Source organism: Rosa rugosa, chromosome 1 (genome assembly GCF_958449725.1).
Source record: "Rosa rugosa chromosome 1, drRosRugo1.1, whole genome shotgun sequence".
In the NCBI taxonomy this organism is placed as follows: domain Eukaryota; kingdom Viridiplantae; phylum Streptophyta; class Magnoliopsida; order Rosales; family Rosaceae; genus Rosa; species Rosa rugosa.
Window position 1 is genome coordinate 36,918,819 of NC_084820.1, and position 25,815 is coordinate 36,944,633.

General features: G+C 38.1%; 2 protein-coding genes across 2 annotated transcripts; one reads left to right on the top strand and one right to left on the bottom strand.

The window, feature by feature from the left end:
* The first annotated feature begins 8,682 nt into the window (after positions 1 to 8,682).
* Positions 8,683 to 11,381, top strand: LOC133727032 (THO complex subunit 4A-like). The gene is made up of 5 exons (XM_062154661.1): positions 8,683 to 8,883; positions 9,071 to 9,202; positions 9,845 to 9,913; positions 10,001 to 10,191; positions 11,111 to 11,381. Exons 1-5 carry the CDS (start codon positions 8,683 to 8,685, stop codon positions 11,379 to 11,381), a joined length of 864 nt encoding a protein of 287 aa, XP_062010645.1.
* A 1,847-nt stretch (positions 11,382 to 13,228) lies between these two features.
* LOC133724793 (protein WUSCHEL-like) lies at positions 13,229 to 18,283 on the bottom strand. The gene has a single exon (XM_062151640.1). The coding sequence runs from the start codon at positions 16,202 to 16,204 to the stop codon at positions 15,593 to 15,595; it is 612 nt and encodes a 203-aa protein (XP_062007624.1). The 5' UTR covers positions 16,205 to 18,283; the 3' UTR covers positions 13,229 to 15,592.
* Positions 18,284 to 25,815: the final 7,532 nt, after the last annotated feature.

The window sequence follows — 25,815 nt, forward strand, 5'->3', positions numbered from 1 at the left end:
TTACTTATTATGTCATAAGCGAACATAATAAAAATAAACGAGAGGCAAGGTTCGAACCTCTGACCTCTTGTACATGAGCCTTGCTCTTCAACCACTAGAGCACCAGCTGCTCTCGTTACTATCCATGCAACTTCTTTTATTTATTCTATCATAAGCGATAGAATAACAACAAACTGTCGGTACACTCCACGTGCCACGACACGTCTCTTCCGTGATTTACGGAAAGCAAATCACTTTCGGCTAAAGCTGTCTGCCACAGCATCTCGAGGTTCGGCCTGTCCCCTTACACGCTCTCCACGCGCCAACAACTTTTCCGGGTTTTCGGATGACTTTAATCCAACGCGTGGATTCAAATTCTGAGATCGTTCATCCAACGGTGGAGATCTGCTCACCTTGTTCTATAAATAGGTGCATTCTGGGGAAAAACTGTTCACTCCAAAAGAAAAGAAATTTTCTTCCGAGCTCAAGCCTTTCTCTCTCAACTCTTCAGCCTTTCTCTTCTCAAATCCTTTCTTCATCAATTTCAATCCTTCTCTTCTGATCTTCTCTCCCATCTAGTTGATTCAATCCCATCTTTCCTCTGAACTTTCAGATCTTCAATCTTTTCCTCCAAATCTTCAATCCTTCTTTCTCAGATCTTTTCTTCCATTTGAAGATTCGATCTCATCTTTCCTCTGAGAATCTCAGATCTCCAATCACCAGTTCAACAACTCCAATCCTTCTAACAAAATCTCCCTCAAACACTAAACCATGTATTCCTCGATTTCCACATCCTCTCACCCCATGACCCAAGAGCCACGAACTCTGCAACTAATGGAGCTCCAAACTCCGCAACAAATGGAACCACAACAACAGCAACCAACAGAGGAGGGAGGAAACACCCAAGCAGCTGGAAGTAGTGCCAACATGGATTTCTGGCGAAGCCGTACCAGGTGGATTCCTACTCCAGAACAAATAAGAATCCTCAAGGATCTTTACTATGTCAAGGGATTTAAGTGCCCAACTACAGAGCAGATTCACGAGATCTGTCTCCAGCTGAACCAGTATGGGCATGTTGAGGGTAAGAACATTTACTTTTGGTTCCAGAACGTCAGGGCTCGAGAGAAGCAGATGAATAGGTGTAATCAGGCTGCTCCAGTGCCCATGAGAACTAGTTCTCTTGGTACTGGTAGATCCATTGATCTCAATTTTGGGTCCACTGGTTCTACTGGTGCTGGTGGATCCATCGACATCAATTTTGGGCCAGCTGGTGGATCCATTGACATCAATTTTGGGTCCACTAGTTCTACTGATGATGGTAGATCCATTGATCTCAACTTTGGTTCCACCTATTCTACTGGTAATGAAGGATTTCTTGATTTAAATTCTGTTTCATATTCTTCCTCACACTTCAACACTAATACTAGTACAACTCTTTTGGCACAACAGGAGGACAAACATCCCTGCAACAACGAGGAGGAGATCACCAGGAGGTTCAAACTCTTCCTCTGTTCCCCGTGCACGGCGAGGACGTCTTTGGTAACCTGAAGGCTACTTCCGAGGAAGGTAGCGCTTTTGGTTACTATTCTGGTGGCTCAGGCGGTTACCACAGTGGCTCAAACGTTTCTCTTGAGCTCAGCCTCAACCCATCCGGAGCTGCTGACTAGGCTTAGTATAGCATAGTCCTCGTTTCCCTTTTTGTAATATAAAATCAATAAGATTGTGTGCATGTTTTCTTTTTCTTTTTTTTTTTTTAACCACAACAACACCAAGGATCGAACCTTGGTCACTTAATACTCTTTTCAAAACCATCGAGACTCTGCTGCACACATCTTTCAAAATGATTTATCACAAACAATCATTCAAAACCTAGCAATCAATTAAGTCACACAGAGGTCAAGCTAGTATCCTCTGAGTCAAACCAAACACAATAATTTCGTCGCTAGAATTAGGGATTAATAAAGCTAAACACTTCCTGAGTTAGCTAGGAAAAACCCACATCTTTAGAGTCACACTTACAACTCTAAAAAAAATCTCGATCACTCCATCTATCAATTGCTTCAACAAGCAATATGTACCATCTTAGCATCCACTAATCGATACTGGTACCACACTCAGTATCTCACCCACGAATCACCTCACTGCTCATTTGGTGGTAAGTCAACATCTAGTGGGTCAAAATTCTGTGATTATAGCACTTCACACTAACCACGTCATAATCCATAATCTGTCCTCACAACAGTATCTGGCCTCATAAATTAGTTATACAACCCTAGCACTCCTAGAGTTGAAAACAACGTTATTACCTAAGCTCATACATCAACACAATGTCTCTTCACAGTCAATCCTATCACGAGGTCATATCAATCTTTCCATAAGTCAACCATACACAAAATCCATCATAGTAACAACGAATTATGCATTACTACTCAACAATAGTCAGTGAACCAGCACTCCACAATAATTTCCAATACCATCCGCAGATCTCAAACCACACCCCGACATTTAGCTAATATATAGTAGCTATCCTAAACACCAAACAACTGTGCATGAATGAATGCTCCATTATAACACAATTCCATCACTAAGCAACCAATAACTGCTAAGTATTCTTCAACTCAAAACATCTGCATATCCAACTAATGGAAAGTATCACAACTACTAGTCAAATACTCGTAACGACTTTAGATACAAGCATTGGTCAAACACCATGACCCCAACAACCAACGACTACAATGCACATAAGGATACTGTTTTTCGTGAAAACCATCCTCAATAACTCCACCAGAGTTTAATCCAAAGGTTCCCATTCCTCAAAGGTGATAACTCAAAGAAGCTACACAAGCTCCACCACTTCACTTACAAAGTCAACCTATGCCATGATCACTTGACATACTACCCTTATTAAAGGTAACATAAGTATCTCCCAAATTACATCACTACACTCGAACACCAATATAGTCTTGAGAATTCTGTCTCATAATCTCTCACACTCCTATCATCTTGAGTTGGTGAGATCAATTCTCTTTTCAACTATTCCTAGGGTCTCAATCTCTTTCACCATTTCAACCCAAGAATAACATCCATCACATCAACTACAGGTAGACTAGGCAACTCAACCTCTAATGCCTCCACCTCATCCTCAACTGTCTCCATAGAAAGGTCCTGTCCCTACATCAGACTCGACCTCTACCTCACCGACTCATCAGAGTTAAATCCAGAGGTTCCTATTCCTCGAAGATCACAACTCGCGGAAACTAAACTTATTCTAATACGAACTTAGTAGACAACTCTACCGTCCTACGGACTTACACGTTGTCTAGACCCCATACTAAGACATACCCAATGATTTTACCAGTACCGAAGAGTATATGATGGGGATCCGCTGCAGACGGGCCATCACTCGGGAGGTACTGATTATCACCAAATATGTACCTTACGCTCTGATACCAAACTGTCACGCCCCGAATTTTGAATAATAAATTCAAATCCGAAACCTGAATAATTACAATTACAAAAAACCAAATCTCGAAACTTCGAGTTCATTATTACAATTCACTCTCACAATATATTATAAAGCTCAAATGAGCATAACACACCTCACAACTTACAATTGTTGTAAAACTCTAACAATTGCTCTAACCGCACGATCACCGTCCTGGTTCTCCTGTCCTGTAGGATTACCCGCTACACAATTTGAATAGTGTACCGGGAGTTGCAACAACACAAAACCCGGTAAGCTTTTTACAGCCAGTATGAGTAAACAAGAAAGAACTGTTGATTTATTAGATTTCAAGACTACCACAAACCCACGTTACTTTCTCACTCTCATATATATATATAGCCACTTATGAGTTACTCTCAATTTAGCTCATAAGATCACTCACTCTCATATATATATATAGACACTTATGAGTTACTCTCAATTTAGCTCATAAGATCACTCACTCTCATATATATATATAGACACTTATGAGTTACTCTCAAATTCGCTCATAAGATTTCCCAACATTTGGTAGACAGACTCATATATATATATAGACCCTTATGAGTTACTCTCAATTTCCCTCATAAGGTTACCATATATATATTGACACTTATGAGTTACTCTCAATTTCACTCATAAGTTCACTCCACATTTGGCAGACAGACTAGAGCTCTAACTGAACGTAACCACTCGTCCGGCCACAGACGTGATTACGATTTAATACTATTAATAACCACCAGCCCGGTACGAGAGCGTGATTCACTAATAGATGCCATGGTCACCTCGTGACCTAGTGATCTCCACAGATCACAACAATTTATTGTTCCTCAACAATAAAACTCAACACCTCTCACAATATATTGTTTCTCAACAATAAACTCAATATCTCTCACAATATATTGTTTCTCAACAATAACTCAACACAACTCCAACAATACATATTATTTCACGTAATAATATATATACAGACATTCACACAGGAATGTCTAGTAACACCAACAATAGTTCATATGATTGCAACAAAATAAAGCAATTAATTGTATTGGGTTCGTAATATGAACCACGTGAGGTTTACTCACCTCTAATCCAGCTGCGTCTTCTTCACAGCTCCATTAACAATCTCACGAATCGTCCGCCAAATAAATCCATCGATCACCTAATCCAATAATGATCTTAACTTAGCCAACAACTCAAAAGCACACATATACGGAAATCCACGGTTGGATTCTAATTTAATGATGATCCAACGGTCAGATCGAAATTATACGATGATCCAACGGTCGGATCCTCACGGATCGCCCTTAGGATCATCCTCCAAAATTATCATAAAGACTCAGATCTTCTTGAATCACTCTAACAAACATCTCCATAAAATTATATGAAAATCCGACGGTCAGATTCTCACGAATCGCCTTCCGAATCACTATTTCTCAATTATACGAAGATCCAACGGTCGGATCTTCGCCCGTGACCTCACAAGGTCACCGGGACAGTCATACGATCAACATATCCAAAATTGAAGCAAAACCGATGGTCAGATCTTCACAGATCGTAAACCGAAGATAAACGTAAAAACGTTAAATAGTAACGTCAAAACGTAAATCCACTATTTATCAACTTTTTCTAACATGACCATGTTATATAACAAAACGCTCGTATGGATGCATAGATCATCGCTTAGATAATGAAAACTCGAAATATGGTCTGATGCGCCGCCACAAGCGGTGGTCAGTGGGCGGTCAACGCGGCGGTCAACGCCGGTCAACCACCTCAGATGGCAAAGTGACCAACTACAAACTGGTTCAAAATGAAAGGGTGGTCGACTTCCATACCTGGAGCTAAGTCTGGTTTGGCCTAGATCGTCCTAGATCAAGCGTTGAAGTTGGATTAATCTCGTGCGTCTGATCAGATTCCAGATTTAATCAGGGACGTCGAAATCTTCAACTCGTGATCTTTCACTCCACACTCCAAATCGTCAAGCAAGGAGGATATGAGGATGATTAGGGGAAGGAGGAGATCACAAAAATGGGGAGGATCGGCCTCGGAGACGCCGGCAAACTGGAGTTCCGTCCGGGTCACCGATTGGAGGTTGGGTGGCTTCGATCCAGGTCTGGGAGCAGCGACGGGGCGAGGCGACACCGGAGGGAGGCTCAACGTGGGGCGGCGATCTCAGGGAAGCCCGGGTCCGGGGACGGAGGAGGCCGGAGGGTGGTGAAAAAGCCGGGTCGGGTCGAGCTAGACCCGCCGGGTCTGAGGGGAAAACAGAGAGAGAGAATCGGGGCTGGGGGTCATTTTGCAAAAAAAAATAATTTTTCGTCCTTAATGAAAAATCAGATATTTTTCCTATTTATAGAAAATTCCCAATTTTCAAATATTCATAACTTAATCATACGAACTCCAAATAATGCGTTCCACATGTCCACGAACTCGTATCGACGAGCTCTACAACTTTCATGAAGGAAGTTTTCCCAATTTTTGAACGTATAAAAAGTCAACTTTGTTGACCCCCTAAAAAACGTTCGTTTTCGAAAATAAAATCGTTCGAACTAATTCCACACTTCTCCAAGCTTCGTACTCGCTCCTACTATCGTGAAATCATTTCTAAAAATCAACGGAATTTAATTTGGATTTTCCGGGGTATTACATTAAAATTCCCTGATCTAGAAAGGCTACTATTGTCTGCTCTTTCTTCCCTTAATTTTGGGGCTACCTGCCCAACCATTGGCGGGCAAAAGCCAATAAGAAAAGGTCTCACAAGCTATGTATGATGCATCCCATTCTTATGTTAACATTTGTTTTGATTTACTTTCTGTGTTGGTTTAATTGTGTGAGTTACTTTATTCAATGGAAATTTCATTTTGATTAAAAACATTCATTAATTACTATCATCGTATGAGAAAGTTTGCAACTTTATTTCCTTTTTCATCATTTTGAACATCGTTTTATTTATTTATTTTTCTTATGAGAGACATGATTGAAGAGATGTTCCAAGAGATCGTAATAGGAAACAAAGAATTATATATTTTCTTCCAAAAGGTCGACCAATTTGTTTGCCTTTTCAGATGTTATAAACATGTAGGGAGAGGCTCTAATGAGACCATAAAAATGAGAACTTCATGAGAGCTTTCAAATCAATGATTTTGAGACCTATGTTTCGATCACATCTCAACAAATCCTCTATTAAATATTTAGGTCTCCATGAGTATATCATTGCTGCAAGTTTTCTTCCATATTGCTAATCGTAAAGGTGACGAACTATATCAAATCAACAGACAAACCAAATATGTCCACTTTGAACCTTCTGTATTCATAAATGATAAATCACGATTATGAACGTTTTTAAGATTTTTTATTTGGCTGAAAATTTACAAAAATTATATATTCATGAAGATCTAAACATCTAAAGGTCGATTTGCTAAAAAAGATTGAGATTTAAAGATAAGAACTTATGAGAACTCCTAAAGTGCATAGACGACAGGGTCGGTTTTGGGAATAACAACCGGGAGCCTCTCGAACAACATGAACGTGACGATTTTCTTTGGTGACAAGTTTGTGCTAAGCCTTCAGCTTTTCACGACAAGCCCACCTAGATTCAGTGTTTTGAATCTACTCATGTGAGAATTGACTGAAATTTGTTTTGGCAAAAAAGCCCTCGTTAAACCCTAAATCACTCATAGTCTACTCTTGGTGTCGTGAGAAGTAAATGCGTTTTTGAAAATGTAAAATTGTTTCAAGGCCCTTGTTTATTATTATTTTTTTTGTACATTTAATTAAGCTCTTGGTTTCTTCTTTTGGTATTTTAAAGTCCCTAATTTATTTTACTATTTCATTTCTTGATCATCTGGCCTCTATTCGGTATCTCACATGTCTTTAGGTCAATCGGGTTTTGTATAAATATAATTTACTCTAAGCGGTTTAGCTCTTGAGCTGTTTCAAACATTTCACTAGTCATGTCTGGTTATTGGTTATTTCTGGACTTATTTCCAAGGTGATGTTGCATTTTAGGTTGCTTTAGAATGACTCAATCTTGTCGTAGCCTAAGGATTGGGTGAACTGTTTCTCTATAATGTTACCTACATATTCATTATTAATGGATTGACAACCCATTCTCTCTAAAAAAAAAAAAAAACTTATTTTAAGTGATGATAGATTTTCTTTATAAATTCATCATATATCACGAATCATAATATACATAAATTTAATAAGTATATAACGCGACTATCTAATTATAACAAAATAATTGTAAATTTATAGGTGTGTATATGTGTGTGACATTATGATAACCTAGTCAAACAAACTCAAGGGACCTTTGTTTGGGTTTGGGGTTTGAGAACAAGCACCAAGCGGCAACATCACCATTGCCGTCAAAATACAAGCTTTTGAATGCCTATCAACTTCTAAAAAAGTCAAACAACTAAACCATTTAGTATTTTAGCACATCAACTTTCAAAAAGGAGGGACTTAAAAGAAGTTGAGTTTCGTAAAAAGAATACTTATAAAACTAATGAGTAATAAGATACAAATCCAGAACGAATCAAAACATACAAATCTAGTCGTATTCACTCAGTAAATATATAATGCGTGTGATTATCGATTTATCAGTATGCTGTAGTTGTGTAAACATGCACATGTTTGTGAATTAGAACTGTCTTATCAAGCAAAAACAATAGACCTTTGTTTGGGTCTTGAATTTGAGAGCAAACCCAAAAAGACAACATAAGCATCACCACCATGGTCAGACCTAAAAAAAAAAGCATCACCACCATGATACGAGCTTTCGAACACCCTTCATTCCCTGGGGAAAAAAAAGAGATGGAGGCTAAACTAATAAACATATCAAACTTCTAATGATAATAAAATCTATGAACTAAAAGAGCGTGAGTTTCAAAAATGAAAACCTCATAAAACTAGTGACTCCGGCCAGTAAGATTAATGAACTGAAACTGAAAAATAGAAACAACAAGCTCGAAATTGCTAACTTTTCTTAAATAATATCATCCAAAAAATGACTTCAAACAAAAAAAAAGGCAAAATAAGAACACATATTTTTCAACGTTCGACACGTGTCCCTAATGAGACAAATCTTTCCCCCGCCTTTAAACCACGCCAGTATTCTCCTTCACCACCAAAACGTACTGTAGAGACTCTGCAAAACCAACAACCCTGCTTCACTGTCCTCCAAAACCCCTCACCTCTCTCCCTGCGTTTTACCCAAAATGCCCTTCCCTCAGGACCGCCTGGACCTCCCTCTCGACGCCCTCATCGCTGAATCCAAGCAACAACGCCTTCACAACAGCCACGCTCACCAGCCACGAGGGCATAACGGTCATTTCGACGGTGGAGGCTCCACCTCAGGCCCCTCTCGTCGGCCGATGAACCGCAACGCCTACAGAACGGCGCCGTATCCCACTCTGCCGGTGAGCCACCGTTTACGCTTCCCCACATTCTCAACTTTTTTGGGTTTTAAGTTGTTTTCCGAGCTTTTTTGATTTTTTCACTCCCTTCTGCTATGAGGAACCACAAAGGCGTAGGCTTTAGGGTCTAGGGTTTGCATGTATGAGGTTTTGGTTTAGTGTTTGATGTGTGTTAGTGATTTTGATGCAGGAAATGCATGGACAGCCTGGACCCAGAAGGCTTGAGATGCCATTGGCTTTGAGCCAAGCGATGAACAGAGAGGTAAGCACCAAGCTTTATATATCTAACTTGGACTATGATGTTACCAATCGAGATATAGAGGTAGGTATTTATTATTTTTTGACATGATTTTGATTATTTTGTGCCCTTTCTCTGTTTGTGTTGTGGTGTATAAATGTATAATCCATGTGGGAAAAGAGGGGGCCTTTTTAGTCCCAGAGCTGTCAAAGAGGGTTATATGATTCAGTGAAGTAAAGCGGAATTGGGGTTTTAACTAAAGGGTGCCAAAGATCCCAACTTTAAGTTTTGGTTTGCAATCTTTTATGAACTCTATTTGTCATGGTAGGAGTTTTACCGGACGACCCTCTATCCCCTGTTTCAAAAGAAATGGTGTCTTGCTTTTGATATGGGTCACTGTAATCTGTGACCCTGAATCACCTGTCTGGGTTTTAAAAAGGAAATAGTGTTATTCTTTTGATATGGGCACTGTAATCTATGTAGGGGTGTGTATATGTAAACATGTTTGTGGGGCAAATGAATGTGCATGTGTTCATAAGGTCAAGTTGTACATATAGGATGCTGCTCAATCTGCCAGTTTGTATGAGTGATTGTTCTTATTCTTCTTTATGTTGTTTGGTCAGTTTTAGACTAAAAAAATGTGCCTCGTAATTGTTTGAACTTTCTGGTTTCACAACTCTTTTGGCATTTAAGTTGAAAAGGTTATAACTACAATGCAATCTGCAGTTGCTCTTCTCTGAGGTTGGTGAATTGGAAAGGCACTCAATCCATTATGATAAAAGTGGAAGATCTAAGGTATCTTCACAGCTTGACATCCATGGAATTCTTTAAAGAATGTTTTTCTTTTCTTTGGTTTAGAAGGTTTGCGTTGCTTCTGTTCAGGGAACAGCTGAAGTTGTCTATAAGCACCATTCAGATGCTCTAGCAGCAATCGAGAGATACAACAATCAATATCTTGATGGAAAGAAAGTGGAAATTAAGCTTGTGGGACTCAATGTTGTTTCTCCTGTTCCTCTGCTTTTGCCTCCAAATACAAATTTCATGCAAGAACATCCAACTCCCGTCTTCCAGAGGTATAGTGTTTCTTTCTTTCTGCTTCTGTGTTGGGAATCGGTATTATGATCTCTCTGTATGTTGTGTCTTTGCAATTAAATATAGGACTTTCCATTGAGTTGAGTTACATGAAGTCATATTTATTTGGTCTGAAATGGTTATCTTGATCTCCCTATGCATTTGGAAAATAAGCTAATGAGGAAAATATCAGTCCCGCTTCACTTTGGTCTGAGCTTTCATTGATGTTCTGTTCACAGTTACATCATAAAGATTTGTTTTTATGTTGCCTACTAATTTATTTTGTATCAACTTAAGCCAGTGATTTCAAGCCACAAGGAGCATCTGTGTATCTATGATATTTTTATTTCAGACTTTATCCAGTTTTCACTGGTAGTCAAACATGTTTATACCAATACATTGGCTAAAGTATTTCTAACCAAGGCAGCATACTGAAAACATTTTTAATAACTTGAGCTATAGTTGTTCTCTTTTATGAAATTTTTCTATTAAGCACCTGTGTGATGAAATAGCAGTCTGAAACTATTGAAGGAACCTGCTAAAGAGAGGGAGAACATTATTCATGGAAGTGAAAGAAATGTGATGACTGATGAGTGTATGTATAATGTATAGGCTGTTACATATTGTGTGTGTGAAAGTTTACATGTGAATGTGCGAACACTTTCACACAGATGAAAAATGTACTGATATTAGCATTTGCCAAATGCAGTATATGTTGTTTGCAGACAATTATTTGGATTTGGAGAAGTGGGAAAGAAAAGACATGTTAAGTAGAACTTTGCTAGCTGATGTCTTCCTGATGTTGCCGTTTACTTGTGTTCACTATTTTTTTTTTTGCGGCTTAACTTCACTGGGAAAAGCCATTACTGAGGAAAGGCATAGTCATGAACATGATCTTTTTCTTGTTTTGTTGGGGAACAGGCTAGGAAGAGCTGGTTCAAGGGGATCGTTTCATGGTCATGGTCGTGTTGGACTTGAAAGAGGCTGTGGACAGGTGAGAATTGGTGGTCCGAAGGTTACTACAGAATCTCAGCAATGGAAGAATGTGACTGCAGAAAATCAGCAAAGGAAGAATGTGATTACAGAATCTGTTAAAAGGAAGAAAACATTTTATGGAGATACAACTGTGACTTTTGATGATCTGGATGCTGATTTGGAAAAATACCGCCTAAAATGTAGGCCGGTAAACTGAAATCACAGTTAGATGACAGACATGGTAGTTTAGGGGAAGGCAAACTGGTAATATATAACATATAGATGGATATGGAGCACTACCTATTAGCATTTCTTGCTCCCTTGAATTATATCTTACAGTTTGTCTGGTATTTAGTACCACTTTTGTGCTGGGATGCAAAAGAAGTTTGTTACAAAGTCACCCCTTCAATTAGTAACAAGGACACCGCAGATACCTCAGTGCCATCTGCTATCAAACATATATATCCAAGGGGATTTTCTACCTCTGCTATTATTTTTGGCTGGTCACTTCTGTTATGATTGATCATTTTTATTAGTTTAAGCATACATACAGTGTGTTAATTGTTGGAAATTACATTTCTTGGTCTATGTGTTCTGAGTCTTTATCTATTTTGGTTTGTGTTTTCAACTTGGTCAATTTGATCTATGTGTTATCTCGGTTAATCAATGGAGTCATTTCCGTTCATTTGGTGTTGAAGTCGGCACCTATTTCCTCCGCATTGATTAGTAGAGCTAAAGCTATAGATCAATTTGACAAAAGTAAAACGGAGAAACCTATACACCAAGTTAACTAAACAGGTGAAGCACATGGACAAAGAATGTATGTAATTAACTCCATTTTCTTCAATATTTTTCATGCTATGCAATTGCGCATGCGTGATGACCACAAATTAACAACACAATTTGGAGTTGAGTTTGGGCCTTGGGCTTCCAAACCCAAGACTTAATGGGACTCTTAAATAGAAGTGAACTAGAAATACTACCAGCGCTTTGCTGCGGAATTTGTTCTCATGAGTAATTTAGAAAAATAACATACAAAAGGAAAATCATCACATTTCATTCAAATAGTGAAAACAGTTTTCATACATCTTAGATTTTAGCTGCAGTCTATTTGAAAGGAGATGATGCAAACATGCTAGCTGCACAAAAAGGCTAGCTATTCTAGTTGCAGCTTTACAAAAAGGATATAAGAGATAGGTTAATCTATCAAAAGGAGCTTGATAGAAGCATTTTAATGTGGTATTTTAATAGTTAATTCCTCACATTTTGCTTAGTTAATTCCTTAACGGATCGATTTTTAACTCAATTTCTATTTTCTTAGGTACATTGGAGTAAATGATGGTGAAATGAGCATTAGGTCCACACTTACCTATAAATGGTGGAGAAAAATGGAAATGTACTAAAATGTCAATTTTACACATTTTCCTACTCCGGCTAGGAGAAACCAAGCCAAGCTGAAACTTTCCAGATCCATTCTAGACACCCAAAGGAACATTTCATATGAAGAGTGCAAGATCCAGATAGAAGTGGAAGGCCTTCAAAAGATCGGTCCAAAGTTCTGACTAAAAGACGAAAACTGAAAGTCGGACCTGAACGCATTCTGGAAGCATTTCCGGCCAAAATACCTTTCTAAAAGATCTGAAATTTTACCAGGGTAATCTACATTCATGGAGGAATATTTGTTATGAAGAAGTCACGGGCAGAATCTAAACTTTCGGTGGAGATAAAATTGAAGTAAGAAATGAGCAGAAAATCCACCATCATCATCACCCAAAAACCTAATTCCATGTTTTAGGGTGTAATCATCATGTTTTCTTCATCATTTCTCACCCTAATTTACTCCATCTTTCCATCATCATGTTTTCTTCATCATTACTCACCCTAATTTACTCCATATTTCCATCATCATGTTTTCTCCATCATTATTTACCCTAATTTACTCCATCTTTTCCAATTTCACTCTCCTTTCTCTTCCCTATATAAACACCTTCTCCTCTCACTCTCAAAAACACATTCCTTCATCCATCTCATCTTCTTTGTCTCTCCATTTCCTTTCCATTTTCCTTTTCCATTCTCTAGTTCTTAGTTTTGCATTTTCAAGTAAAGAGAAGAAGAAGAAGCCGTGAGGACATAGCCTCCATCGTCCACCTTGAAGACTTGCTTCCAAGATTCAAGATTCCAACGTTCAAGCTCTCCATCTCCATCTCCCCTCACGGTGTAATTCATTCTTTTTCCTTGTAATGATCTTTTGTTTTCCTTGTTTGAATTCATATGAACTTGTTTCTAGTTAACAATAATGTTTAGGGTAAAGTTTAAACCCAACTTCTATGTTTAAATAAAGTTTTCGAATTCCATAATTGTGATTCTAAGTTGCTTATGTGAGTTTGTTCGATTGAATTTGCTTGATAGAAAACTTTTATATGTTTATCTTATTTGGGTCAACACTTATAGGATTTGCATGTAATTGGTGCTAGATTTAGGTAAACGATTCACCTAATAGTTTTGTGAACCTAAATCACAAGTAGTAAAGGCTTTGGACAAAGGTCGAATTCAATTGAAGAGGATTGCAAATAGGTGAACTTATTCATAACTAGGTTGTGCACTTAAGTTGATAACCTTTCTCTATGCTTCTTGCATTGAACATGTTTTGATTAGCTAGCTTTCTAGACTATGATTGCATGTTTAATAGGATTAATCTAGGTGCTTTCACTTAGGTTAATTAGTAAAGGAAAGTAAAATATGGGAAATCATTTGCTTCAAATGTTTCACATGATCGACTTCTTTCTCATGACATAGATGATCAATTATAGGATTTGAATTGAGTTTAATCATATGGATGTGGTTTTGATCTTTGTTCCTTGCGTTCCACCCCTGTATATATGTTTTTATATTTTCTTTATTTTATTTATTTTAATTTTCAATTCTATAATTCTTAAACCCCCCCCCCCTTTTATTTCGTTACTTGTATATATTTCTATTCTTTATTTTATTTTTGTAAATAATACTTTATTATTTTAATTCTTTATTTGTTTATACAATTGTATATATTTATATTCTTTATTTTATTTTTGTAAATAATACTTTTCTTTATTTGTTTCACAATTACAAGTGTACCCTCAATCCCCGGATAGAACGATCCCTATTTACCATATACTAACGATGACATTTTACAGGGTTAAATTGCGTGCTGCTTTAAGCGCGTCAATTTTTGGCGCCGTTGCCGGGGATTGAAAAATCACTTGTTTTTGTTTATAATTGTTGTATATAAATTGTTTGAAACTTAGTTTAAATTAACTAGGATGTTATTTATATTATTGAACACGGATTTTAATTGTAGGTTGTAAATTGAGAGGAATAGGTGAAGTCTCTTTTGTTAATATTGGCCTAAACCCCTTATTGGTACCTAGCTCAGGTCCCTTAAGGTTGAGGGCGGCTTTTATTAACACTTGTTGAACTGTCTTCACACTTATGAACTTTTTCATCTTAGTAAGTATAGCCTATGTGGAATGGTGTCTAGGAAGGGGACAACGTTCATGACGGGTTTTTGAATCCAGAAGTGCTTGCAAATGGGGCTAAACCACTATGTGGGAGTAGCTCATGCCAAAATGGATTTTTCCTCTCGTGTTCGTCCTCCCCCACCTGGCCATTTCAGTAAGGTTGCCCAAACGATTTGAAAGGGAGTTTGTGTCTAGGCGACTATACTTGGGCCGCACGTCCACTTGATTTACCGCTTGGAATTTGATTCGATATCAATAATGTTTATAACAAAAGAAATACTTGTGAATACTCTATACGTGTAAATTATTTTGTTGTTTCACACATTATACTTGTAAAAATGTTTTTCACGTTTTACACTCACTTGTGTACTTAACTTGTGTCTTATGTACAATATACTTGTTAATTATACTTGTAGTTTGTAATTAATAGTTATACTTGTTTTTATTTTGTATTTCTTTGTTAATTATAGTTACTAACTTTATTTAATGTAGGTACCGTCTGGCTGCAAGACGTAAAATACAAGCGCTACTTGGGAGGCAACCCAATTCAGAATATAATCAGATTTGCTTTCTCTTTCCCTATTTCTTTTTATTTTTCAATTTTTCTCTATTGTTTTTATTTTAGGATTTGTTTTCGTAAATGTCTTCTATCTATGCTTACTTATTTCATTGCATGCTTTTAATTGATTACATTGAAGATAATGCAATATTTAAGTGTGGGGGAAGAGATTTATATATTTGTCTTTCATTTTGAGTCCTATAAATATTTTTGTCTTTCATTTTGAGTCCTATATATATATTTGTCTTTTATTTTTGAGTCCTATATATTAAAAAAAAAAAAAACTGCATTCATCCAGTCTTATTAAATTCAGCTATTTACAAAAAAAAAAAATAATAATAATAATAATAATAATAATAATAATACTCTATACTAAGCCATGTCTGCATCTCCGTAGGAGTTGAGGCTGAGCTCAAGGGAAATACGAGAGCCACCGCCATAGCCGCTACCACCTTCGAAAGTACTCTTCATGTTGCCAAAGATGTCCTCACTATGCATGGGGAACAGTGGAAGGGTTTCAATCTCCTGGTGATCTTCTCCTCGTTGTTCCATGATGGATCCACCAACACCAGCAGAACAAGTTGACCCAAAATTGAGATTAATGGATCCATCAACACCAGTAGAACTAATTGACCCAAAATTGAGATTAATGGATCCACCAACAAGCCCAGATCTTTGCATGGGCACATGAACATCCGAAGTTAACTTCTTCTTCTGCCTCTCCCGAGACTTGTGGTTCTGGAACCAATAAAAGACGTTCTTGTTCTCAACCTGTCCGTACCGTTTCAGCTGGAGAGTGATCCTCTGAATCTGCTCTGGAGTTGGGTTCTTACCTCCATTATCATAAAACTCCTTGAGGATTCTTATCTGATCTGTAGTAGGAGCCCACCTGGTACTGCTCCGCCTGCAATGCATGTTAGCACTGCTCCCGACTGCTTTGTTGCTTCCTCCATCCTCGGTTGGTTGCTGGGTTTGTGGTTCCATTACTGAAGATTAGAGAGGGAGATCTGAAGCTTTGAGAAAAGAAGAACTGAAGATCAGAGGGAGAACTAAAGATCTGAGAGGGAAGGACTAAGGAGAAGAACTGAAGATCTGAGAGGGAAGGACTGAGGAGAAGAACTGAAGATCTGAGAGGGAAGGACCGAGGAGAAGAACTGAAGATCTGAGAGAGAAGATCTGAGAGAGAAGAACTGAGAGAGAATGACTGAAGCTCTGAGAGAGGTTTTTGGCGTGAACAGTCTCCTCTCCAGAATGCACTTATTTAAAGGAACAAAGCATGCAATCTCCACCGTTGGATGAACAATGAAGAGTCAAACCAGCGTCAGAAAAGAAGATTAAAGTTGCCCTAAAACACGGATTATTATTGGCGCGTGGGGAGCGCGTGGGGGAATCAAACGGTTCTCGAGGATCTGTGACAGATAAGCAATAGCCGAAAGCAGATTAATTGCCGTAAATCACGGAAAAGAAAGGAATATTTACGCGTGGGGGAGTTTTTCATGTGCATACGTGTTTCTTGGGCCGTGAACTGTCATAACTCTTCTCCTTCCCGGAGAAGCTTTGTTAAAACTGTGTGCCTGTTGAGATTTCTACCCTATTTTGTGCTTTATAATATACCTCCTTTTTTGTCTCCTCCAGATTTCACTAAGGTTTGTCTAAGCGTGCAGTTTCAAATTCCTTCTCTTTCCTCATGGTTCGAACCAAGGTTACTGCTCGCATGGGCGTCAATCAACGCCGTGTTCTCTCTTTGGAGGAAGAAGGTCGTCAAGCGGCCGCTAGAGCTGGCCTCACTCGTCCTGGGGACCATCGTCCTATACGTGAGCGTAGCCGCAGTCCCCGTCCTCTGCTCGTCGCTCTCCCAGACTGCATCCCGGAGAGTCCTCTTCCTCACCAGCTGCTCGTGCTCCTCGGCCTGTGGCCACCCTGGAAAGCTTGTCGGATTCGATTGATGATTTGCGTTCCTCTCTCCGCGATGGTATTATGGTGACAGATTGGAGAGTCACATGCATGATCGATTACATCTCTGAGATGAACTTCTCTTTGATCCGCTGTCACACTGCAATAAACAAGCTTGCTCAGGAAGTCAATAACTTGCAGAGTTATCCTCCTGGGTTTCCTCGCAAGGACGCTACTGCATCACACCATGAGGACCCTCCTCCGGAGGCTGAAACCAGCAAGAGGGCTGCCACTCGCCCGCATACCGCTCCTCCAAAGGAGTAAATGGAGGTATAAGTCTAGGCTGAAAGACTTTAAACATTAAGCGCTGCATGGGAGGCAACCCATTTCAACTGTAGCTGTGGAGGAGCCATCAAACGCAGATTTGCTTTCTTGAACTCTTCCTTTTATTTTATTTTCATGAATTTTAAGTTGTTTTAGGTTTCATTGCGTTAACTTTCTCTTCTATGCTTGATTTATGCTTTGCATGCTTTATATTTGTTTATACATTGAGGACAATGCATGAATTAAGTATGGGGGAAGGATTATTGTTTTATTGTGTTTTTAGTAGTTAGTATATAATAAAAAAAAAACAAAAATAGTTGATGTTGGATTGTGTTTTTATTGTGTTTTTAATTGATGTTGTGATACACTAAGGTATATTGGATTAAACATAGTCTTGAAAAAGGGTAGCTGTTTCAGTCCCATTGCACATCGAGACTCCCTGTTCCCGTACCTAGGTGTTGAAATTAAATTAAAATGTAAAAAAAAAAAAAATGTTGGTTTTAGAGTGTTTTTGTGTGTTTGAGTCTTAGGATGCTCCTAACGTCTAGGATGAACATGTCTACGAATTCATGGCAGAAGGTTTTCACAATCAAAATAGGACTTAATTGAATTCTGTGGTTAATCGACATTGTAATACTTGTATGAAGATTTGAGATAGGATTGTAACTTGGTTCATTAAGCATGCTAGGATTAAGTCTAATTCATTTGACCCTAAGTGAGCTGTTGAGCTAAAATACTTTCTTTTCGAGTGCTTAATTGATAATTCCAGAATTTCGTGGCTGTATTTGCAAAACCTCATCATTCTTTGAAAATCCAATGATCATGTGCCATAGATTCTAATGGACTAGAGAATACTAGAACTCGACTTTTGTGACTGTCAAAACTTGTATGCCATAAACTTGTATTCCACCCCTGTATATATGTTTTTATATTTTCTTTATTTTATTTATTTTAATTTTCAATTCTATAATTCTTAAACCCCCCCCTTTTATTTCGTTACTTGTATATATTTCTATTCTTTATTTTATTTTTGTAAATAATACTTTATTATTTTAATTCTTTATTTGTTTATACAATTGTATATATTTATATTCTTTATTTTATTTTTGTAAATAATACTTTTCTTTATTTGTTTCACAATTACAAGTGTACCCTCAATCCCCGGATAGAACGATCCCTATTTACCATATACTAACGATGACATTTTACAGGGTTAAATTGCGTGCTGCTTTAAGCGCGTCAGAGCTGCTGGAGTGTATTTAAGGAGTCAGTTTGTACAAAGTACTCCAATTGGTTGTTTCAGTTGCAGCTTTGTAAAATGCTGGTGTTGGTTCAAAAAAGTGACGGCTCCGATTGGAGTTGTAGTTGCAGCTGCACGAAATTGATTAGTCTAGCAAAAGCTATATAACATAGCTATTTTAATTCAATTGTTTTTCTGTTTAGCAGCTGACAATGGTGCTGATGATGATGATGTAGTTCCATGTTTTTCTGCTTGCCTGTCACTTTAAAACAAAGAAAATACAGTCATCTCATCAAAATTGATAAGAGTTGATTCTTCAAGTGAGCTAAACAGTAGATGAACCATAACTTCAATTAATTCTGGATACAAAAACAGTCGGTCTAAATTTGTAACCAGTAGTGCAGATTCAAAGAGACTATTAATGTATATTCGTTTTAATGTTTAATCAAATTGATCATTTCACTGAAACATGCTACATAGAGTTCACAGACTATTAATATGGATTAGTTTCACTCTGTTCTTCTCTTTTGAAGGAGAGATCATGTTATGGGAAACCGCTTTAAAGCAACAAATGCAAAGCTCACCAGCAACGGATGCCAAAGTGCATGAAGGCAGCAGCAAGGAAAGTAAATAGAGAGAAAGTTGAGAAACCAAAAATTGCTAGGCAAGGAAGAAGGCAGCTAAATGTAAAAAGAAAATGAAGAAATAGTTAGATGATTGCTTGTTGACCTCAGGCATGGGACAAAACTACGTAAAGGTCAGGACACATATGAAGAATGCCTAGCTAGTTAAGGTTTATTCTAGAATCATATGCATATTCTTTTCTAAGTCTATTAATCAGCTAAACTTGGGCTATATGCATGTAGTCATAAGTGAAACATATTAGATCGACATTCCCATTCCCATTAAACAAAAAGTTCAACAATTGCAAACATTTAAAAGAAGCTTGCCAAAAAAAAATTATAACAACTTATAAATTTGGAAGATACTGAACAAATAATTTCCTCAATCCTAAGTAAACCAAATTATCAGACATATGTCTAAAACTGTTTGGAGTAGATAATGTACTACAGGAAATATTGACAACAGAAACTGCACATGTTTTCTTAATTGTTTGGATTAAATGACACTAAACATGATTTTTAAAAGCCAATTTCCTACTATTCCATTTATCTTATACAGTTTTTTTTTTTTGGGTACAATTATACAGTTTTACTTTGAGGCAGAAATATAGTAAAAAGATATACCAGTACTGATGGTATGCCATGAGAAATAAAACATATAGTTTTATTTATATTAGAAACCGAATGAAGCAGTAAGTACCATATCATTTCGAATAGATAAAGTAAACTTCAGATTATTATACCAGTCCTTATTGTGGTGTAGTATGCTTCTAGAAAAGATCCTTGGATTGCCTCATTCTGTGTACGAGAAACGGGACATAAAAAGTATCTGTTAGCTGAATGATGGTAATTCAGCTATCACAGTGGCACAAACAAATCAAATAAACACTATGATCATACTCACAATACTTGGTTTAACACCATATAAACAAATTGAGAGTGTAATACCTTCAATGTTTCGGCGCAGACCAGCGTTGATTTCTTCACGGCTTCTTCCTCCCTTCCAAAGAAGAAAACAGACCTATATAATTGGCATGAATAATAGGAAATCTGTCCAATATAAACAAATTCAGAATGTCAGAACAAATTGAGAATTTTAGACACAGACCCACTATACTTGATTTCTGTCCAACTTAATTTACTATTACTTTATTCAAATCAGCCAATTATCTTACACATGAATCTAGAAAATGTATACTTCGATATATAATTGGCATTGTATACCTTTAAGGAGGTTTCTTTCAAGTGAGACCAGGGATAGCTCCATCTCTGCAATCATAAATAGAGAAGTTACAAAACCAAATTCCACACATGAACAATTGAATCAGATGAGCTTCAATTAACGAAAGAAAGAAATAACAAAAACTCTCACCTACCCAGATAAGTGCATCAACTAACCCAAATTGGTACATAAATTGAAAACTATAACATTTTGACATCATAAATGGAATTGAAAGACTAAAACTTTGTTACATTTTTCACCAAAAAAAAAAAAAAAACCGAAGCAATTACAGCAACCTATCCTTTCCTAGGTTTATCCATTTGAACATTTTCACACTAACTCAAGAAACCAAAGCAATTACAGCATTCTATAATTCATCCCATGATTAGATTCATACCTTGAAGCTGTCGCAGTCAATTACCTAAATTTGAAACTATAGAACATAAAAATTAATATCATTTCAAAACTAACAACAGTAAATCATCCAATTGAAAGAACAATAGTAGTGAAAGTACAGTTAGTTTTGAAATATATATTATATATTATGTATTATTTGTCACGCCCCGGATTTTGAATGATAAATTCAAATCCGAAACCTGAATAATTACAATTACAAAAAAACCAAATCTCGAAACTTCGAGTTCATTATTACAATTCACTCTCACAATATATTATAAAGCTCAAATGAGCATAACACACCTCACAACTTACAATTGTTGTAAAACTCTAACAATTGCTCTAACCGCACGATCACCGTCCTGGTTCTCCTGTCCTGTAGGATTACCCGCTACACAATTTGAATAGTGTACCGGGAGTTGCAACAACACAAAACCCGGTAAGCTTTTTACAGCCAGTATGAGTAAACAAGAAAGAACTGTTGATTTATTAGATTTCAAGACTACCACAAACCCACGTTACTTTCTCACTCTCATATATATATATAGACACTTATGAGTTACTCTCAATTTAGCTCATAAGATCACTCACTCTCATATATATATGTAGACACTTATGAGTTACTCTCAATTTAGCTCATAAGATCCCTCACTCTCATATATATATATAGACACTTATGAGTTACTCTCAAATTCGCTCATAAGATTTCCCAACATTTGGTAGACAGACTCATATATATATATAGACCCTTATGAGTTACTCTCAATTTCCCTCATAAGGTTACCATATATATATTGACACTTATGAGTTACTCTCAATTTCACTCATAAGGTCACTCCACATTTGGCAGACAGACTAGAGCTCTAACTGAACGTAACCACTCGTCCGGCCACAGACGTGATTACGATTTAATACTATTAATAACCACCAGCCCGGTACGAGAGCGTGATTCACTAATAGATGCCATGGTCACCTCGTGACCTAGTGATCTCCACAGATCACAACAATTTATTGTTCCTCAACAATAAAACTCAACACCTCTCACAATATATTGTTTCTCAACAATAAACTCAATATCTCTCACAATATATTGTTTCTCAACAATAACTCAACACAACTCCAACAATACATATTATTTCACGTAATAATATATATACAGACATTCACACAGGAATGTCTAGTAACACCAACAATAGTTCATATGATTGCAACAAAATAAAGCAATTAATTGTATTGGGTTCGTAATATGAACCACGTGAGGTTTACTCACCTCGATAATCCCGCTGCGTCTTCAATTCAGCTCAAAATACGATCCACAATCGTCCACCAACTCAAACCGTCAATCACCTAGTCAGATACGATCTTAACTTAGCAATCATTCATAAACCACACATATACGGAAATCCAACGGTCGGATTCTAATTTAATGATGATCCAACGGTCAGATCGAATTTATATGATGATCCAACGGTCGGATCCTCACGGATCGCCCTTAGGATCATCCTCCAAAATTATCACGAAGATCCAACGGTCGGATCTTCCTGAATCGTCCTTACAAACATCTCCACAAATTTTTATGGAAATCCGACGGTCGGATTCTCACGAATCGCCTTCCGAAACACTATTTCACAATTATACGAAGATCCAACGGTCGGATCTTCGTCCGTGACCTCTCAAAGTCATCAGAACAGTCATACGATCAACATATCAAAACTACAAGTCCATCGGACTGTCCGATCTTCAAGAAACATTAATCGAACGATCGAAATTAATCGAAATCATAAAATTCATAACTAAATCATACGATATCCAAAAATTGCGTATAATATATCGAAATGATCGTATCGACATGTAGAACACAAAAATGGACAGAAACTGTCCTTGGGGTGGCCGGAGGTCGCCGGAAACCACCATCACAGTGGCGGCACCGCCACCCATTCAAAGTCAAAATTAGCCAAAACTTCCAACATGAAAGTTCTTTATTTTTACATGCTGGTCAATATTCATAACTAGCACAAGATCAGAAATTAATGGGAAGAGGTTGAAAAATACCAAAACAGTCGAGTTGGCCGGAAAATCTGCAGAAACCGGCGAGCTCCAGTTTGACGTAAAAAGGTCCTCCAATGGCTTCGATCCCTTCTGGATATTTGTTCAGAAGTTCAAGGTGAGCTCTCCAGTTCAAGAATCACTCAAAACGAACCTCCACAACTCGAGATATCGAGCTCCACAGTCCGGTTTCGATCTAGGTCGGGTTGAGCTTCCAGTCGCCACCACAAGCCACGCCGCCGTGCAAGGTTACTTCTGGGAGCTTCAGGAAGTTGAGGTGAGCTCGTGGGTGAAGTTTGATGAGCTTTGGTGGCTTGTAGCTCGAGATATCAAGCTTCGAACCAAAACTGGGCTGAATCGGACTCGTGCCTCCGCCGTCGTTTCCGGTCGTACCGCCGCGCAAGGCTGCCTCCAGCATCTGCGCAAGGTTGAGGCGAAACTAATGGCGGTGGTCCGACGCCGTTTGGTGGACTAAGGGAGGAGCTATTGATCGAAGAGCTGCTGCTCTGTTTTTTTTTCTTCGTTTCGGATGCGAGGGAGAACGAGAGAGAGAGAAAGAAGAAGAAAAAAGAGAAAAAGAAAAAGAAGGAAGGAGACCCGGAGGAAAGGAAAAGGAAAAGGAAAAGGAAGAAAAAGAAAAGAAAAAAAAAGAGAATCCGAGGAAAAGAGATTATAAAAAAGAATCTCATATTTCCAAAATTCGTAACATAATCGTACGAACTCCAAAAATTTCGTTCGACATATGCACGCGATCATATCGACGAGCTCTACAACTTTTATGAAGGAAGTTTTCCCAAATTTTGAACGTATAAAAAGTCAACTTTGTTGACCCCCTAAAAACGTTCGTTTTCGAAAATAAAATCGTTCGAACTAATTCCACAACTTCTCCGAGCCTCGTACTCGCTCCCACTATCGTGAAATCATTTCTAAAAATCCACGGAATTTAATTTGGATTTTCCGGGGTATTACAGTCTACCCTCCTTAAAGAAATTTCGTCCCGAAATTTGAGCGTAAGTCAATTCCTCTCGATTAAGGTTGACCTAACCATAGAATCTCCATCTCTTCCAAATCTGTAGTAATCTACAGAGCCACAATCCTTTGTATAAAAATACATTCCTATGGCCACTAAATCCTTTCATCACAAACGTAAACTCACACAACAACTGCTCAACAACACTCCACATCACATACACAAAATCGTCACATGGATCATCTCATAGATCCTCACATAGATCTTCACATAGATCATCACATAGATCTTCACATAGATCATCACTCTGTACTGGCATACAAGCACAGTAAACACTCCCACAAAGTGTTTCGCTACTCAATTAGCATCACGGTAAATCTCCATAGTAAAACTTAAGCATGCACCACTCTTCACAACCATAGAGATGCATCACTCAAAACAAATCATCCCCAAAAGCACGCCAATAAATTATGTCACCCAATGATGATGACTTGGGCTTGCTCAATCCTTGGACTAAGCACTAGGGCTGGCCAATTGGGCCTGAAGAAATCGGACCATCCACATTTCGAACCGGCCCAAACCACTTTGGGTTTAACATTTGGGCCTACTATTCGGGCCGAACAATTGGGCTTACCATTTGGGCCTACCATTTGGGCTTACTATTTGGGCTTACTATTTGGGCCTACCAATCGGCCCACCAACTTCCAGCTCGGCTACGGTATGAAATTGTACATACCGTATATACGTATGCATACCGTACAGATCGTATATACGTATGCATACCGTACAACTGTATATTCGTATGCATACCGTACAGACCGTATATACGTATGCATACTGTACAACTGTATATAAGTATACATACCGTACAGACCGTATATACGTATGTATACCGTACATACCGTATATACGTCCGTATATCAAGCATATACGAGATCCAAAAATATTTGTAAGAGGTAAGGTTCGAACTCCCGACCTCAAACACGAAGGTTTTGCTCCCAACCACTGAAGCAAGAGCTGCCTTCATTAATATATGCTCACGTGTTATATTTATTATGTCATAAGCGACATAAATAAAATAACGGGGGAGGCAAGGTTCGAAACCTTAACCTGCTGCACAAGGGCTTTGCCCACCAACCACTGGAGCACAAGCTGTGCTTAATATAATGTGTACAAATGTTTTACTTATTATGTCATAAGCGAACATAATAAAAATAAACGAGAGGCAAGGTTCGAACCTCTGACCTCTTGTACATGAGCCTTGCTCTTCAACCACTAGAGCACCAGCTGCTCTCGTTACTATCCATGCAACTTCTTTTATTTATTCTATCATAAGCGATAGAATAACAACAAACTGTCGGTACACTCCACGTGCCACGACACGTCTCTTCCGTGATTTACGGAAAGCAAATCACTTTCGGCTAAAGCTGTCTGCCACAGCGTCTCGAGGTTCGGCCTGTCCCCTTACACGCTCAACACGCGCCAACAGCTTTTCCGGGTTTCGGGGCGACTTTAATCCAACGCGTGGATTCAAATTCTGAGATCGTTCATCCAACGGTGGAGATCTGCTCACCTTGTTCTATAAATAGGTGCATTCTGGAGAAAAACTGTTCACTCCAAAAGAAAAGAAATTTTTCTTCCGAGCTCAAGTCTTTCTCTCTCAACTCTTCAGCCTTTCTCTTCTCAAATCCTTTCTTCATCAATTTCAATCCTTCTCTTCTGATCTTCTCTCCCATCTAGTTGATTCAATCCCATCTTTCCTCTGAAAATCTCAGATCTCCAATCACCAGTTCAACAACTCCAATCCTTCTAACAAAATCTCCCTCAAACACTAAACCATGTATTCCTCGATTTCCACATCCTCTCACCCCATGACCCAAG

Bases quoted from the DNA above. Each gene is read 5' to 3' on its own strand.
- LOC133727032 (XM_062154661.1), top strand. From the start codon at position 8,683: ATGCCCTTCCCTCAGGACCGCCTGGACCTCCCTCTCGACGCCCTCATC. The intron at 9,203-9,844 runs GTAGGTATTTAT...TGCAATCTGCAG, and splicing joins TTACCAATCGAGATATAGAG to TTGCTCTTCTCTGAGGTTGG. The intron at 9,914-10,000 runs GTATCTTCACAG...GCTTCTGTTCAG, and splicing joins ATAAAAGTGGAAGATCTAAG to GGAACAGCTGAAGTTGTCTA.
- LOC133724793 (XM_062151640.1), bottom strand. From the start codon at position 16,204: ATGGAACCACAAACCCAGCAACCAACCGAGGATGGAGGAAGCAACAAA.